Source organism: Ammospiza caudacuta, chromosome 8 (assembly GCF_027887145.1).
Source record: "Ammospiza caudacuta isolate bAmmCau1 chromosome 8, bAmmCau1.pri, whole genome shotgun sequence".
In the NCBI taxonomy this organism is placed as follows: Eukaryota; Metazoa; Chordata; class Aves; order Passeriformes; family Passerellidae; genus Ammospiza; species Ammospiza caudacuta.
Genome location: NC_080600.1, coordinates 6,594,042 through 6,609,896, shown reverse-complemented (window position 1 = coordinate 6,609,896; position 15,855 = coordinate 6,594,042). Strand labels below are relative to the sequence as shown.

The 15,855-nt window shown below is 49.0% G+C and overlaps 1 protein-coding gene across 7 annotated transcripts in view; it reads right to left on the bottom strand.

The window, feature by feature from the left end:
• Positions 1 to 6,745, bottom strand: part of SPP2 (secreted phosphoprotein 2) — a 118,010-nt gene extending 111,265 nt beyond the window's left edge. For all 7 annotated transcript variants that reach the window (XR_009275008.1, XR_009275010.1, XR_009275009.1 and 4 more), the window contains exons 1-6: positions 6,594 to 6,745; positions 6,375 to 6,499; positions 4,974 to 5,096; positions 3,792 to 3,902; positions 1,662 to 1,716; positions 350 to 460 (exon numbers count right to left, since the gene is read on the bottom strand). Coding sequence is in view for 4 of the 7 variants with exons in the window: in XM_058809753.1 (XP_058665736.1) it covers positions 360 to 460; positions 1,662 to 1,716; positions 3,792 to 3,902; positions 4,974 to 5,096; positions 6,375 to 6,499; positions 6,594 to 6,702 (624 nt within the window). In the remaining 3 variants the exon portion in view is untranslated. The remainder of the gene's footprint in view (positions 1 to 349; positions 461 to 1,661; positions 1,717 to 3,791; positions 3,903 to 4,973; positions 5,097 to 6,374; positions 6,500 to 6,593) is intronic.
• Positions 6,746 to 15,855: the final 9,110 nt, after the last annotated feature.

Sequence of the window (15,855 nt, the reverse complement as noted above, 5' to 3'; positions counted from 1 at the left end):
CTGCATGCTTTGCACACTGCCTGTACCCGCAGACACGGGTGTATATTGGAGGATACAGAATGGACAACTCAAAAGTGAGGCACAGCCACGAGCTCTGGAGGTGGGGTGTCTTCCAAGGAGATAAAAGTCCTTCATGCTGAGCAGTCACTTCCCATCCTGCCACAAAACCTGCAGACCCAGGCTATATAAAAGCTAAGCCTAACCTTAAGTCTACCCTGACCTGAGCCTCATCACCACGGGTGGTGCAGATCAGAAAGCTGTAGGAGCAGCAAAGTAGGGATGGCCTTTTGCAGCCCCAGTGTTCCTGGAGCTGTAGGCTCTGACTCTCCTAGCCCTAGGCCACACTCACCCAGGCCAGGTTATTCCATCCTGTCAGGGTTGGAGTAGCTGGGTTTGTTCCAGTCTCCACGGCGGCTGCCTCCTCCCCTTGAAGGGAAGGCTTCAGGAGCAAAGGCATCATCTAAAAAAAGAACATGGAGAAATCTGTAAGCATAAGATGCTTTCAGACTTGTGTGGATTGTTGCCCAGAGAAGCTGTGGCTGCCCCTGGATCCCTGCAAGAGTCCAGGGCCAGGTTGGATGGGGCTTGGAGCACCCTGGGATAGTGGAAGCTGTCCCTGCCCACATCAGGGGGTGGAACAGGATGATCTTTCAGATCCCTTCCAACCCATACCACTCTGTGATTCTAGAATAGACAATGTTCAGCACTGCATTCTGCACTCACGTAGTGGTTATGAGAGCACAAATCTGGCAATCCAAAAAATGGATAAACCTCAGCATGGCCTGGTTGGCAGGACAGTGGCCTCTGCAGTGCCCTGTACCCTAAACTAGACACTCCTCTGCAGGGAAAAAACAGCTGCCCATGTGTTCAAAACTGCAATGCAAGATGTTTTCCATTCCCATCTGTATGGCAGATTACCTTTGTCAAGTGGGCAGTTTGCCATATCTCTCTCTTTGAGTGACCACATTCACACCTCCCTGGGGAGGGGACATTGCTGATAACAGACTATTGAATGTCACTGCATGGCTGATAAGAACTAGAACATCCCATTGGGAGATGTGAGCCCAGAGGGAGGAGCCAAGCATTGCTACCCAGATATAATCCAGAGGTGTTTGGGACACCAGCACGGCTTTCTCCACGGGATTCCCCAGAGGAACAGCAGCTGCCTCTCCTTCCACTGGATCTTCAGAGGAAGAATACATCCTTCTCTACAGATCCCCCTGCTCCAACAGAAACACCACTGCAGGAGGGCTGCAGCCACATTTCCAACGGGACTGCCACCAACAGCCTGACCCACAGGGTATCAGGCTGGGTTCTGACTCTGTCACTGTTGTTCTAGTGTACTGCATTGTTTATTTTATCCTTTTATTTCTTTTTCTTCCCTATTAAAGAACTGTCATTTCCTGCTCCCATATTTTTGCCTGAGAGCCCTTTAATTTAAAATTTATAGCAATTGGGAGGGGTGGGGAGGGTTTACATTCTCCATTTCAGGAGAAGCTCCTGCCTTCCTTAGCAGACTCCTGTCTTTCCAAACCAAGACACCATGAGCAGGAGCAAACAGCTGATCTTTCACATTGACCTCTCCCTCAGACAGATGACCTTGAGATGTTCCAAGAGGAGAGCACAGGTCAGGGCATTCCAGCATGGCAGAGCTGCCTTACCTTCCCTGGGAGAGCTGCCCCGCCTGTCAGGGGTCCTTATGGGCACGTGCATCATCTGGAAATTAAAGACATTTCTTTAAAAACCTCGCCTGGCATGAAGTCCCACCTCTCCATCCCCTCAGGCACGAGGTGATCACTAAAGTAATTCCAAACCTCATTCTTAATTTTGCTGCTAACAAGATTACTGCTGGTGCTCCTGCAATCCAGGGCTTGCACTCCATGATCCCATCAAACTCAGGGTGTTTATTCTGTGATGCCAGCCTCAGTCAATCACTGTCTCAGACATCTTTTATGGAAAATCCTTTCCTTAGGATTTTTCCTCCTGAGAAGCTGTGTGGCCTCAGGAACAAAATGTAAACAATGGTTATCTGCTGCTGTGGAATGCAACAGGTGGATCTGTGATTGGTCTCATGTGGATGTTTGGAATTAATGGCCAGTCGCAGCCCAGCTGGCTTAGACTCTCTGTCTGACCCACAAACCTTTGTTATCATTCCTTTCTATTCTTAGTTTAGATAGCCTTCTGATGAAATACTTTCTTCTATTCTTTTAGTATAGTTTTTAATGTAATATATATCATAAAATAATAAATCAAGCCTTCTGAAACATGGAGTCAGACACTCGTCTCTTCCCTCATCCGAAAACTCCTGTGAACACCGTCACAAATCAGAATTCCTTCCCCCATCCAAACAGCACCACAGGTGCACCAACACCACCTGAGCCAAGCTGAGATCCCCTGAGCAGAGTCACAGCTCCACAGCAAGAGCTGCAGTGCACTTGCTGCAGCCCTCTGCAGAGGGAAACACTTTACTTTTCAAGTGCAGTAATTCCCTTTGGCATTTATTCCTTATTAACATTGCAGGAAATATATTCCCCAGCAGGAATATGGCAACAGCACTGAATTTTAAGTGACAATTTAAGGAAGACTTAAGGGGGAAGATGTCTGCTTGTAAAAGCAAGTGTTTGTGCTGAGTGCCCTGTTAAACAATGGTAATGTCACCCCACAGAGGACTGGCTGAACATCCCAGCCTGTGTTACACATTCCAGAGCTCCACATGCAGTCTTTCTGCTCTGCAGAGCCAGGCTTCCTGGGGTGAATGGAGATTTTGAGGAAAAAAAAGAATAACTGAAGAGCTAATTTGGCAATTCAAGCCAAGGAAAAGTAACAAAGGATCCTATTTGCTTACAAAGTGGCTGGAGGGGAACTTTTCACAAGGGCTTGTAGTGACTGGACAAGGGAGACTGGCCTTAAACTGAAGGAGAGCAGGGTGAGATGGGATACTGGGGAGAAATCCATCCCTGGCAGGGTGAGCAGGCCCTGGCACAGGGTGCCCAGAGAAGCTGGGGCTGCCCCTGGATCCCTGGAAATGTTCCAGGGCAGGCTGAGCAGGGCTTGGAGCAGCCTGGGATAGTAGAAGGTGTCCCATGGTAGGGGGTGGAACTGGATGGACTTAAAAGTTCCTTCCAACCCAAACCATTCTGTGATTCTACGGTTCAACTTCTTCATTTAGCTCCCTGAAATTTCCAAAAATAAAAGCTCTCCGTATCCTTGCTTGCTAAATTGTGTACCCTCAAGCACAACACCCACTGTAGAGAGCTGTGCTCTAAGTGCAGACACACAAGTTCAAGAGTCAGTTCATGGACAAAGCGGACACCCTGGCACAGTTTGGAAACAGTCAGTAAGAATTCCCAGGTTAGGTCAGCATTGAATAACACCCTCAAAGCCAAAAAAGAGCTCAAAAAGGGAACAAAGATCTCAGCAGACCAAATGTCCTTGGGCTGTGCTGGGAGCTGGGTTTGGTAACAGAGCCAGAGCCACAGGGATTTGTGTGTGTGTCCAAGAAGTGCCAGTCACTGTTCTCCAGGCCCATACTCAAGGAAGGAAGTGCTGGAGGTGATAGATGTGCCAGACTGCCACAGTGTCACCCTCTCCCGGGCAAGGGCAGAGCCCTCAGCTGATGGAAAGGGAAGTGTCACAGCGGACAGCTGGATTTCAAACTACAGCCACTGTCCTGATCCAAACCTCCTCCTGCAACAGGAGCACACACAGACACCTGGACTTCTCTTTAAAAGCAGAATTAAGCAGAATTTTCACTCCTCCAGGCAGCAAAAATGGGTTTTCCCCTTCCTCACCTCCTCGCTGCTCATGGATTCAGAGCTGAACGTACTGCGATGGCACCGCACGGTGAGGTTGGCAATCAGCCCCCCAGAGACTTCCACAACACTCCTGCAGGAAGCAGTGGGCTGCAACAGAACAAAACAGAGCCAATCTCACAGAGCAAACATCCAATACCAACCCTCAGTGGTGGTGGGAACCTGCAGAAGGATTTCAGAAACAAATTCAAAGAGAAAGAAATCAGAGAACAATTTTACAACGTGTTATGGCCCCCCAGCTATGTGTTGTACAAACCTCTGAGCCTGCTTGGGGTAGGAGAAAACCTCCACATCCTTTTCACAGCTCAGCACAAAGAGAAGGGCAGTGCAGGGCTATGCCAACAGCAGCCCCAGCTCTGAAAGTTAAACTACCCTCAAAGATGTTGTCTCTGCAATTGGACAAAAAACTGCAGCTAAACCCGCACTCAAGTTTTGAAAACGTATCCTCACACTACCATATTGCCCTAAGAAGAAGAGGAGGATTGTGTCAGTTTAGAATACAGGGATGACACTGCAGCAGCCAACTTTTGAGTTCCTAAAGAAAAAAAGCAAAGCAATAACCGAGAACACTGTGTGGTGCCATCTACACACATATGAGCTGCTTAGCTCCAGAGCAGAGAGGAGATTAGGCCCAAGGAACTGTGCACAGAGAAGTCCCAAGTCTGTGCACAGACTCAAAGACAATGTATTTCCACCAAAGCTGGTGATTTAAGACTCAGAAGAGAGCAAGAGCTGTGTCAAGAGCCTTTTTATTTCAGGCTGAGAGTGAAAAATCCAAAAGAGATCAGCACTGTGAGCACACAGGGGGGATCTGCATGACATGTAAGGTAACCCTTCATGTGGTGCCCAGATAGGGGAAAGCAAGTGAAACATCAGCTCTTAACTTAGAGAATAAGCCATTCCTTCAAGGATTTTGCCCCAAAAGCACACATACCTTTACCACACGCTGCTCCCAAACACAAATCCTCTTTTCAGCTCCCTGCCCTCCCCACTGAGCAGGCAGAAGAGCTTCCCACCACTGACCCTTCCCACCCAACGCCCACTCCACGCTGCAGGTTGTATAAAAAGCAGCCGGCCATTCCTCACCTATCAGCACCAGCAGCACTGCAGCCCTTCCCCTGCATGGAGGGGAGGGTTCCCAGTGCCAGCAGGAGCACCTACCACGAAAGGGCCACTTTTGAAGTCACAGGTGGAAGGGTCTCTCCCCGAAGCTTTGGTGCACACGGTCTCGCGGATGCTGAAGCGCAGATCTAACCCGTAAGTATCGCTGTCCCACGTGTCCACCTGGTGAGAGCAGGGTCAACACAACACAGAATTAGTCATTTTTTATTATTCCTTTATTTTTTCTCATAGTCCAATCAATGCTTCAGTGCCACCCTGATTTTTTAAGATTTTCTAAGCCTTCTGATGTTTACATTTTTGTAACGAACTTTCTCACGCACTTTCTGTAAATAACTTATTGTTTTGCATTCTTTTATGGTGGAGGAGAAATTTAATGGACAGTTGGTTTGTCCAGTGTCATTGGAGAGGTGGCACTGTCACCCTCCAATCCACTGTCACTTTTGGAAATCTATAAATGTTGGAGTCAGAAAATAAACTTCTCCTTTTTACTTTGAGAACAGCAGCGTGTCCACATCATGTTATTTTGTGTCTTACAGTGACACTTTAGCTCAAGATGGGAGACTTAAAAAGAAAATTTTAAAAAGCAATGCCCCAAAAAACTCCTCAACAAACAACAAATTTCCACTACTTTCAAATACTTGCGGGTTTTAATCCAAATTGTATAAACCCATATGTCATCTTGACATTCATTCTCGCAGAGACTTGATACAGGCCACCTATAGGAACAGAAAGGTTCTGAGGGCCTTCAGGAGCACGGACATCATAACTTTGAATTAATAAGTTTTAATAGAAAGGAAGGTTCTGAAGGTGTTCAGGAGCATGGACATTATAACTTTGAATTAATAAGTTTTAACAGAAAGGAAAGTTCAGGAGCATGGACATCATAACTTTGAATTAAGAAGTTTGCACTCCTTCACTTGGGGAGTATCCAGTACAATTCTGAGCACCACAAATTAAAACATATAGGGGTTTCTTGCTTGCACTTAGTCTCTAGCAGATTTAAACCAGAATTGGTGCATAGAGACAGACGACATAAATAAAGATCAGAGAAAGAATCCTGAACTGTGGGGGCATTTAACCAGCGAAGAGCTCCGGATGAGCCAGGGTGCTTGATGCCCAAAGCAAAGCAGTTCGCTGGAGGTATTTAAAAACATCACATTTCAACAAAATCCTACAAGACAACCCTGAAGGACTAGGCATGAAAAACCACTCTAGACATGAAAAATCTGAATTCCTTATTTATCTTAATTACAAACTTACATACAAAAGATATTTAGGTTCCTGAAGCTGTAAGTTCAAATAATGGCCCAAACTGCTGCTCTTTCAAGCAGCATCAGCCAACTCCAACTAAACCTGAGTTTCCAGGACTTATTGAAAAGGAGTTTTCCATCCCAGGAAAGCTCATTTCAGGTAAAGGATCTCTGTTGTCTGTGTACTTACACCCATGACTCGGCTCCTGACAACACCATACAGGTTTCTGCTCCATGACTGGGAATTGATCCGGGCAATGGAAGCATTGAGAGCCTCCTCTGTGACAGGGAGGTCGTAGTCATACACTGGGAACCCTGAGAGGGAGGCACAGTTCCATCAGAAGTCCATTGGAGGATTATACTTTTCCCCCCAAACCACCCTAAAAAGGAGGACAAGGCTCCAACTTACCTGAACATGAGAAAACGCTCAAAGTGAGGAGGAAAATTATGATCCTCATTGTGTGTCTTCCAAAAATCCTCCAGGCTTTTTCCTTTCCAAGCAAGGATTCCCTGTGCATATCCCTCTGTCTTTATATAAACGCAGCCTGACCTTCCCACAGAGTCCAAGCTGTGCTCCAAACATTGCCCTTTAAACAGAATTGATCCAAGAGTAAATATTTGTTGTCAGCTTTTCTCCATTTAGCAGTAATTCTCTGATAATCGATGGGCTGCGGTGCCTTTTTCCCACTACTAAATTCCCCTCTGGAAAGCACTGAATTCCTGATATGTTTGTAGCCAAAGGCTACTAGAATCCAGTTATTTTGTCCTCTTTTAGCCACCAGTTTTCCATGCGGTGAGCCAATTCTGTCCTTAGCACTGGACCCAGGACATTCATGTCTTGGCAGCACCTGGGAGCACTTCCAAGTTGGCATTCCCTGAGGATTCCCCAGCACCAGAGGGGAATTCAGCCACGAGGAACTGCCACCATCACCCTGCAGACCAAAGCACCCATGAGAATTTTTCTAGACACCAGGCACATAGCAGATCACTGGGACACGCAGTTTCTGCCCAAAAGTTAATGGGATTTTTGGAAAATTATATTGGAAACTGAAGCTTTCAAGCAAACTCACCTGTTGCTGCCTGTTCACAAGGCAGAGGTGGGCGTAACCATGTCCATTCTGAAGGGAAAATGAGTGAAAATATGTGAAAATAGTGAAAATATGAAATATTTAATTAAAAATATAAATATAAATATAAATATAAATATAAATATTTTTAAAATTTGAAATGTAAATTTTAAATTTTAAAATATAAATATATACATTTTAAAATATATTTATAAAATAATGTAAATAGCAAAAATATGAAAACGAAAAAATGTGGGAAAGTATGGGAAAATATGGGAAAATATGGGAAAATATGGGAAAATATGGGAAAATATGGGAAAATATAGGAAAATATAGGAAAATAGGGAAGATTTTAATTAAAATTGATAAAAATAAAAATATAAATTTAAATAAAATTTTAAATGTATATTTTAAATTTTAAAATATAAATATTTTTTAAAATATAGATAAATTTTAAAACATATTTATAAAATAGTGAAAATATGAAAATATTCTTCTGTATGAGCGAAATTCCTCCATTAACCATCAAATTACAGCTCTTGAATTCTGTGGCACGGGGCCATTTTAGGAACTCCCCAAACAGAAGAACTTGCAGGAGGCTCAAATTTGATAAGAAAAAGCCTAAAGTTCCTCCTGCTTGTAAGCAAAAAGGAAAAGGGGTGGGCACTACTTGCCAGCCAGCTTGGATTTCAGCATTGGGAATGGGGTCAAATACGCCGATTGAAACTTTTCCCAGCCAAAAGCCAGAGCCTCTCTCTACATCCATTCTCCTTGTTCCCTGCAGCTGATGATGTGCTCTCCTAGCTCTTGGACTGTGGGAAATGGATTTGTAGAGAGTTCTCTACAGTGTGCATCCGTATGCAAACTTTGATTAAAATGCTGACTTAGAAATGCCATGGAATAGGACAGATATTGTTGAGAAAGAAATGGAGCTAGAAACAAGTTTCAAAGGATGCCTTTGCAAATAAGACTGGAGAAATAGAACTATGAAAAATGCAATGTAGTGGGACCCACAAGGGGTAATTTTTGATGACTGGTTTTAAGGCATTTACAGCATGGTGTATGCAAAAGCTGATAGGCCAAGAAATGCTTATAATGTATTGTAATTAGGAAATAATTGGCTTTTGATTGTGATGGCATGAATTATAACATCATTATAACTTTACAGAATCACAGAATAATGAGGTTGGAAGAGACCTCTAAGATCATCGAGTCCAACCTATGCCCTAACACCTCACCTAGACTATAGCACCAAGTGCTATGTCCAGTCTTTTTTTTTTTAACACATCCAGAGATGGTGATTCCACCACCTCCTTGGGAAGAGCATTCCAGTACTTTATTATTCTTTCTATTCTTTTAATTGCCTCACCCTTCACATGAGACTGAAAATGGAATAAAAGTCTTTAAAACACCTCTCAGTTGCCCCATCTCTGAGTCAGAAAAGGGAATTGTCCAACACTGGACACCCTCACCTGTAGCCAGGAATGTTCTGCTGTGTCTGTGGCCACGTCAGAGCACCACAATGCTAAGGGTTTAAAGTGAGCTGGAGACTCTCAGGAACAGCCTTTTGTGCCCTGCCCAGCTTTCCTGCAGCCAGAGGCAAGACCAGGGAAAGCCTCCAGGTGAATTCTTTGACCCGCTTCTGCCGTGGTTTCTCTACAATCAGTCAGAGGCAATGCTGAATAAAGTTCATTCTGTTATAAAGGATAAAAAAATGTTGATAAATGGTAATAATTTTCATTCACCAGTGTCTGCATTTGAGCTGATCCAGTGTTCTAATATTTTTATATTATTTTTCTGTGTTGCAATGTTTTCTGTGGCTCAAATGTCATTTGGAAGAAGGAGTGGCTTTGTTTTGCTATTGAAGATGGGTCATAGAGTTGATTAAAGTATTTTGATTTCTGAATGTTAATCAAAGAAATGTGTTTTGATTTTTTAAACTCATCCTTCTCATTTAAAGCAATATCTCAGGTTCCTTCCTTATGAAAGGCTGGGAATTAGAGACAGAAAGATCCAAACTCAACACAACTTTTGTCAGAAATAAGCATGTGCTGCGATTGTGACAGATGAGGGAGTGTTTTCCTTTCAGTGTTTTCCTTTCTCCCCACATTCCTTGGCAAAGAGGCATCTGGGTGGCTGTAGCATTATGTGTTCTGCCTCCCATCTCAGTTCTGGGATGGATGTTTGCACTTCTTTGTGCACTGCTGTTCCAGAAACTGAGGAAGGAATTCTGCCCAGTGGAATGAGACCACTCAAACAGAAAGGCCTTGGCATTCTGAGGCCCAAGATCCTTGTTTTTCACCTTGCTGCAGTGATCTGGATAACATTTAGCTTTCCTCTTCATCCCTAAAAAGGCAACCACTTGCCTTTTGTATGCTGGGACCAGTTAATACATCACTAGAAGGTGAATATGTAAAATTCCTTCCCAACCACTGAGGCACAGTGTTGTAGCCAGCGCAAGAGTAAATTTAAATATTGAGCCCACTGCAGAGTTTAAAGACTGTCCTCTTAGAGCAAATCTTATAAAATGCTGCCAGCAGGATGGTAGTAATGCTGAGTGGGACTTGGAAATTGTTTGATGAAATCCAAGTTCCTCTGCAGAGCCCTGGCTTTACAGCATCTGGACAAGAGATGTTTGCTATTCCAGCTCCCTGAATCTCTGATTTCAGTATATTTAAGCAGTGGAACAAATTTTACATTTTTGCACTCAAGTTCTGGGTTTCTGGGGAGGTCTGAGCCTTTCTCCACGTTCTCTTTGTGCCCAGCTTCCAGCACCTGCTGAAAAGGACTCTGCTGGGAAGCACCAGGTAGAGAGTGGTGCTGTGGCACACAGAGAAGTGATGAAAGGTGAGATGGAGAATTGGCAGTTTCAGGAGCAAACTTGGACTCTGCCACCAGCAATTTCCAGAAGTCAAGGCAGCTTGGGGCAGAGGGAGGGAGTTGTATCCGATTTAATCTACACACCAAACAGGCGTTGGTTAAGTAAGAAATGAGGAAATTAAAGTGCCTCTCTTGGATGACTATTTTCAGACTCCTTTCACTCCCAGCAATCAAGTCAGTTCTGTTCCCAGACAACTGGAACAACAATTTCTTTTTATGAGTGAAATTTTGGTAATTACAAGACGTATTTTCCTTTTAAATGTAAATCATCCAGCATCATCACATGCCTGTATGCTGAAAACAGTCTAAACAGCATTCCAGGCACTGAGGAGCTATTCCTGATCTCTTGTTTCCTGGAAATTCAGATGACAGATGAAATATAATGGTGTCCCTTCTGATAAAAGAAAAACCAAGTAAATTCACAGCAGTACATTCCTCTGTTCTTCCTTAGCTTTTGTGGTGTGCCATTAGCGAAACCAAAAGGTCTCTGAGAAGTTCTTCACCATGGGCATGGCCCAACAGAACAAGGGGGAATGGCTTCCCACTGCCAGAGACCAGGATTAGATGGGATATTGGGAAAAAATGCGTTCCTGTGAGGGTGGTGAGGCCCTGGCACAGGGTGCCCAGAGAAGCTATGGCTGCTCCATCCTGGGAAGTGTTCCAGGGCAGGTTGGATGGGGCTTGGAGCAACTTAGGAGAGTGGAAGATGTCCCTGCCCATGGCAGGGGAGATCAGAAGGAGATGGGCCTTCAGATCCCTTTCAACCCAAAGCGTTCTATGATTCTCTGAGTAACTTCACCATACCTGCAGAAGACTTAACATTGACATCAGCTGGTAGAGGTAGGAGAAAGGCTTCTAAACTTTGCTCAGACTAACAGAGGATTTGAGACTCAATTCATAATTCACAGACACAAGAATCTCAGCTTTGATTCTATTCCTGTGTCATCTGTGTGTCCCTGGCAGAAATGCATACAGCCCATGCAGGCACTGCCTGTGGGCTGCTGAATATTTTCCAGCTCTTGACCTCCTGGGAGGGAGAAGAAGCCTTTGAGATTCCAACTTCTCTAACTGCTCACACACTGTCCTAAGCAACACACTGTCCTCTGCCACACATTTAAGTCATATGAGGAGAGGCTGAGGGAGCTGGGAAGGGGCTCACCCTGGAGCAAAGGACTCTCAGGGGGCCCTTGTGGCTCTGCACAGTTCCTGCCAGGAGGGGACAGCCAGGAGGTCGGGCTGTGCTCCAGGGAACAGGGACAGGAGCAGAGGGAACGGCCTCAGGCTGGGCCAGGACAGGCTCAGGGTGGGCACAGCAGGAATTTCTGCATGGAAAGGGTGCTCAGGGATTGAAGGGGCTGCCCAGGGTGGTGTGGAGTCCCCATACCAGGAGACGTCCAAGGAAAACTTGGACGTAGCACTCAGTGCCCCGGGCTGGGGACAAGGTGGGCATAAGGCACAGGTTGGACTCAAAGGTCTTGGAGACCTTTTCCAAGAAGAATTAAAATGATTCTGTCATTCTATGAAGTGTCTGATCCTATTGGCCGTTCAGGTGCAATGCACACAAACTCAACCTCCACAACTCCTACTGGTGTTGCAGGAGATGGACTTTCAGAGGAAAGCAACAAAAAAAACAGGGTAAAGCAAACAAAACCACATCAACACATCCCAGATGGATATTCTGAAACATCACAGCCTGCAGCAGAATCTCAGAGGCCTCAATTCATTGCTTTCAGCCTTTGAAACTTCAAATATTTGACGTTCCAGAGGCCTTCCTGTGCCTGTCAGAAAGAAAAGACCTTACAGGGTCATTGCCACAACATTCTAACTGATGAAAGGCAAATATTTCCTAAAGACCCAAAGAGTCGTGCCTCAAAAGTCACAGAGCTATGTGAATATTTCTGGGATTCTTAAATACCAAAGCTGTCATCTTCATCCATTTCAGAGTCTCTGAACAGTCACACTACAGAAACACTGTACACTACAGAAAAAAACACTACAGAAAAAAAAACACCCTGGTGTTGAGCTGTACCTTTACATCGGCATATACTCCTAATGATTACTTTAGGCAGGAGCAGCAAACCCAAGAATGAGCCAAAGAGGCAATTCCTGTGTTCTCATGTGCTGCACAGCCCTAACTGGGAATTCAAGAATGGATTCAGGAGTCTCAGGGTGCACAGGAAGCCTCAAAGGCTTTGGGATGCTGAAATGGACCAGCCTGCTGTTTGTGCCTGGACTGCACAGGCTGAGATCCATCTGGATGGTCTAACAAAGGCTGAATGGACATACCATGGCCCACTGGAGACTCCAGATCCTGTGAGCTACATAATTCAGCTGTAACCAGCTGAATTTTTCATGTTAGCTTGAAATCCAGGGGAGGAAATGGTAAAAATGGAAAAGTGTTCTTCCCGTTCTAGTGACAGCTGTGCATGCACAGCACCTGTGCCCATGGCAGGGTGGTGGGAACTGGATGATCTTTATGATATTTAGCAATGCAAAGTGTTCTGGCATTCTGTGATTCCCCAAGTGGAGAGGAAAACTGACCCACGGAAGTCCCAGGTTTTCTCCAGTGCCTCTTTTGTTCCAGGCAAGTCTAGGATTTCATTTCAGAGCTGACACGTGTCTTTAGGGTGCCTGCATGGAGGAGAGGGAGGGCAGGTGCATTGCAGGGCTGGTGCCCCATCAGAGTGTCTCTCTGCCCCTGGCACCAATGCCGCTGCCTTGGGACGCTGCCTGTGGGAGGCGAGTCTGCCCTCAGGCTCTGCCATGGAAGTCATTCAGGGGCACAGGCAGCAGCTGAAGCAGCCAAGCGTTGCAGTGAGGATGGCAAGTCAAGAGAGAGCCATTGTGGCCAACTCTGCTGAGCCTTTTGCCAAAGCAGGGGCCATTGTGCCCCTGGGCTCTCCCCGTCTGGCATCCCGGCGGGTGCAGACGCCTGGCCAAGCAGGTGCCGCCGTTCGGGGTGCTGCTGTTGCTGAGCCTGCTCTGTTGCTGTTTCTGTGGGGCCCAGAGCCGCCGGGGCAGCAGCCACTCCGCAGCCCTGCTGGCCCAGAGCTCTGGGTCAGGGGGGCCTCGGTCACGGCACCGTGGCCTGGGCAGGCGCCAGGGCCCGGGATGGCCGCCAGCCCTGCCTCTGCCCCCGGCCCCTTATTGGCAGCACCCAGTGGCCGTGCCCTGGCAGCAGCCCCGTGCCGTCCCTGTGCCCAGCCAGCCCAGCCTGGGCACCTCAGGGGTGCCCCCACCCTCCTGCTGAGGCCCGGCCTCCAGGGCTTCTGCCGCAGGCCTGGGAGATGCTCTGGGCAAGCGCCAGAGCAGCCGGGTGCCAGGGACAAGGCGGCTGCCTGGGGGCTGCTTGTGCCCTCTGACACCCAATTCCTCAGGGGTTCCCAGCACCCTGGCTCCTCAGGGGCCTCCTGTTTCCTTGTAGATTCCTGCCACCCCCTCCCTCACACATCCCCCCTGTTCCTTCCCACTGCCTCGTTCCGTCAGGGCTTCCACAGCCCCTCATCCCTTTGTGGCCCCATCCCCTCAGGGGCTGCCCCAGCCCGGCCAAGCTGCCCGGCAGCAGTGCCGCAGCCCCACAGCAGCTCCAGAGCAGCCCCATCCAGAGGCAGCTGGGAGCCCTCAGCAAGGCAGCCAGCAGCACACGGGCAGGAGGACACGGATGGCGCTTCCTGCCTGGCACAGGGCTTGTGGCCATCTCCAGGCTCCACTCTCACAGGGATCCCTGCAGCTCCGGCCCCTGCCCAGCCGCTCTGTGGGCAGCACAAAGGCTTCAGCAGAACCACCAAAGGCCAAGGGCCTTCTGGCCATTTTCCCTGCAGCACTGCATGCCTGGGCAGCTGGCTGAGCACAAGCACCCTTTTCCCCCTCCTCCCCTAAGCCTTGCCGATCCTGGTAAGGAAAAGATCCTGGGAGTCTGTCTACTACACATAGTTTTATTTACATACAAAAGAAAAATTAAAATATGACAACAAAAATCTTGAATAAGAAGAAAATCCCTGCTGGCTCAAGTGGCCCCAGCACACAGTCTTCCAGATCATCTCTCCACAGAGCTCCAGCAGCACAGCAAGGCTCTGTGGCAGAGACGAGGCCATTTCTTCCATGCGCTGCAAAACTGATCTCGCAGCTTACGCCACGTGGAGTAGGGAGCTCTCTGTACAGCCCGGAGAACGAAGCCAGTTTCAGTTGCCAGCTTTCTGACAGCAGGACTGCTGTCATATGCCATTTCTTCAAGGGCTGCAAGAGAGAGGAGCAGAGTCATGGTCAGAAGCTAGAGCTCTGGGGAGCCGAGGAGAGGGCTCTGCCAGAGCCATCCCAGCCAGCTCTTGCCATGGCCAGGAGGGAGCAGAGAGCAAGGGGATCAGCCCGAAGCTGCTGGCCACGAATGGCCCAGGTGGCCCTGAAATGTCAGTGTGCCCTGCCCATGGGAGCAGAGCCCTCGGCAGCCGGTGCAGGGCTTGCAGCTACCATTCTGAGCATGCTGCCCTCACTCACCCTCACAGATGACCTGGAGCTCTTCGACATTGCCCCTCAGGTGCCGCCCGGCCATGCCTGTGAACACAGAGCCTGTCACGGCCCCAGCGGCACAGCTCCCTGCCAGCGGCGCTGCCGGCGCTGTGGCCGCACGGGCTGCTGGCCCGGCAGGGCTCAGCCCGGCCCTTGCCGCACGCTGCCGCCCCAGGGCACGGCTGCCAGAGGGCGGCAGCAGCAATGCCCAGGCCAGGCGGGGCTCCACGGCGCCGGGCCCGGCTGGCGCTGCCGGGGCAGCAGGCGGGGCTGGGGCCGAGCTGCGGCGGGCCGGGCCGGGGAGGGGAAGGGCAGCCCGGGCTCGTGGCTCACCCATGAACCTGATGGCCGCCTCTCGCAGGGGCTCCTGTGGGCTCCGCAGGTAGCGCAGGGCCCGGCGCAGGTGCTCAGCCGCTCTGCTCCTGTCCTGTGCCAGCTGCAGAGAGCGGCAGGAGGGAAGGGTTGACGCGGGCTCAGCCCCTGGGCCGGGCGCTGCCTGCGCCCAGCCCCGGCCTCCCCTGGCCGCACCGCCCTGAGGCGCAGCCAGCAGCCGCTGGCCAAGGGCTCCCGAGGGCAGGGGGCAGAGGACCGGCTGCTGCCCAGGGAGCCGCGGTGCCGGCCCGCAGCCCCGCCGGGCCGGGGCTCCATGGGCACCCGGCCCTGGCCCACGGGAGCCTGGAGAAGAGCCCACGCGGCCTCTGGCTGCAGCAGTGGGCAGGGGTACAGCTGCCAGCCCCGCACACCGAACACCGCCCTCAGGGGCCTTCTCCGGGCTGAGGCTGGAGATTCGCGGCTGCTCTTACCAGGCCCTCACCGAACCTCCATGTCTGATCCACCTGGAGCATTTGCTGGAAATCTCTCCTTTTCAGGAATCTGGCTGCAGAATGCAGTGTTTCCCGAGAGGCCTGGAGGACAGCAGAGAGGCACAGATGGCCCCACAACCCAGGGCACAGGAGCATCCCAGTGCCACAGCCTGGAGGAGGCTGCAGCCCGCAAGGTGCCCGGGCAGGAGGCAGCGCAGCCCCCTCCCAGGTGGACCGCAGCTGGCCACAAGTCCTCACCTCAGCAACAATCTGATTCTCATCATGGCAGTGGAAGGACAGTGGGACCAGGCTCTGGCGCACATGGGACTTCAGGGCCTTTCTTCCATTTTCTGTTAATAAGTCCAGCATGTTGTGAAAGACACACATGCAGCTCAGCTGCACCTGGCTGTCATCC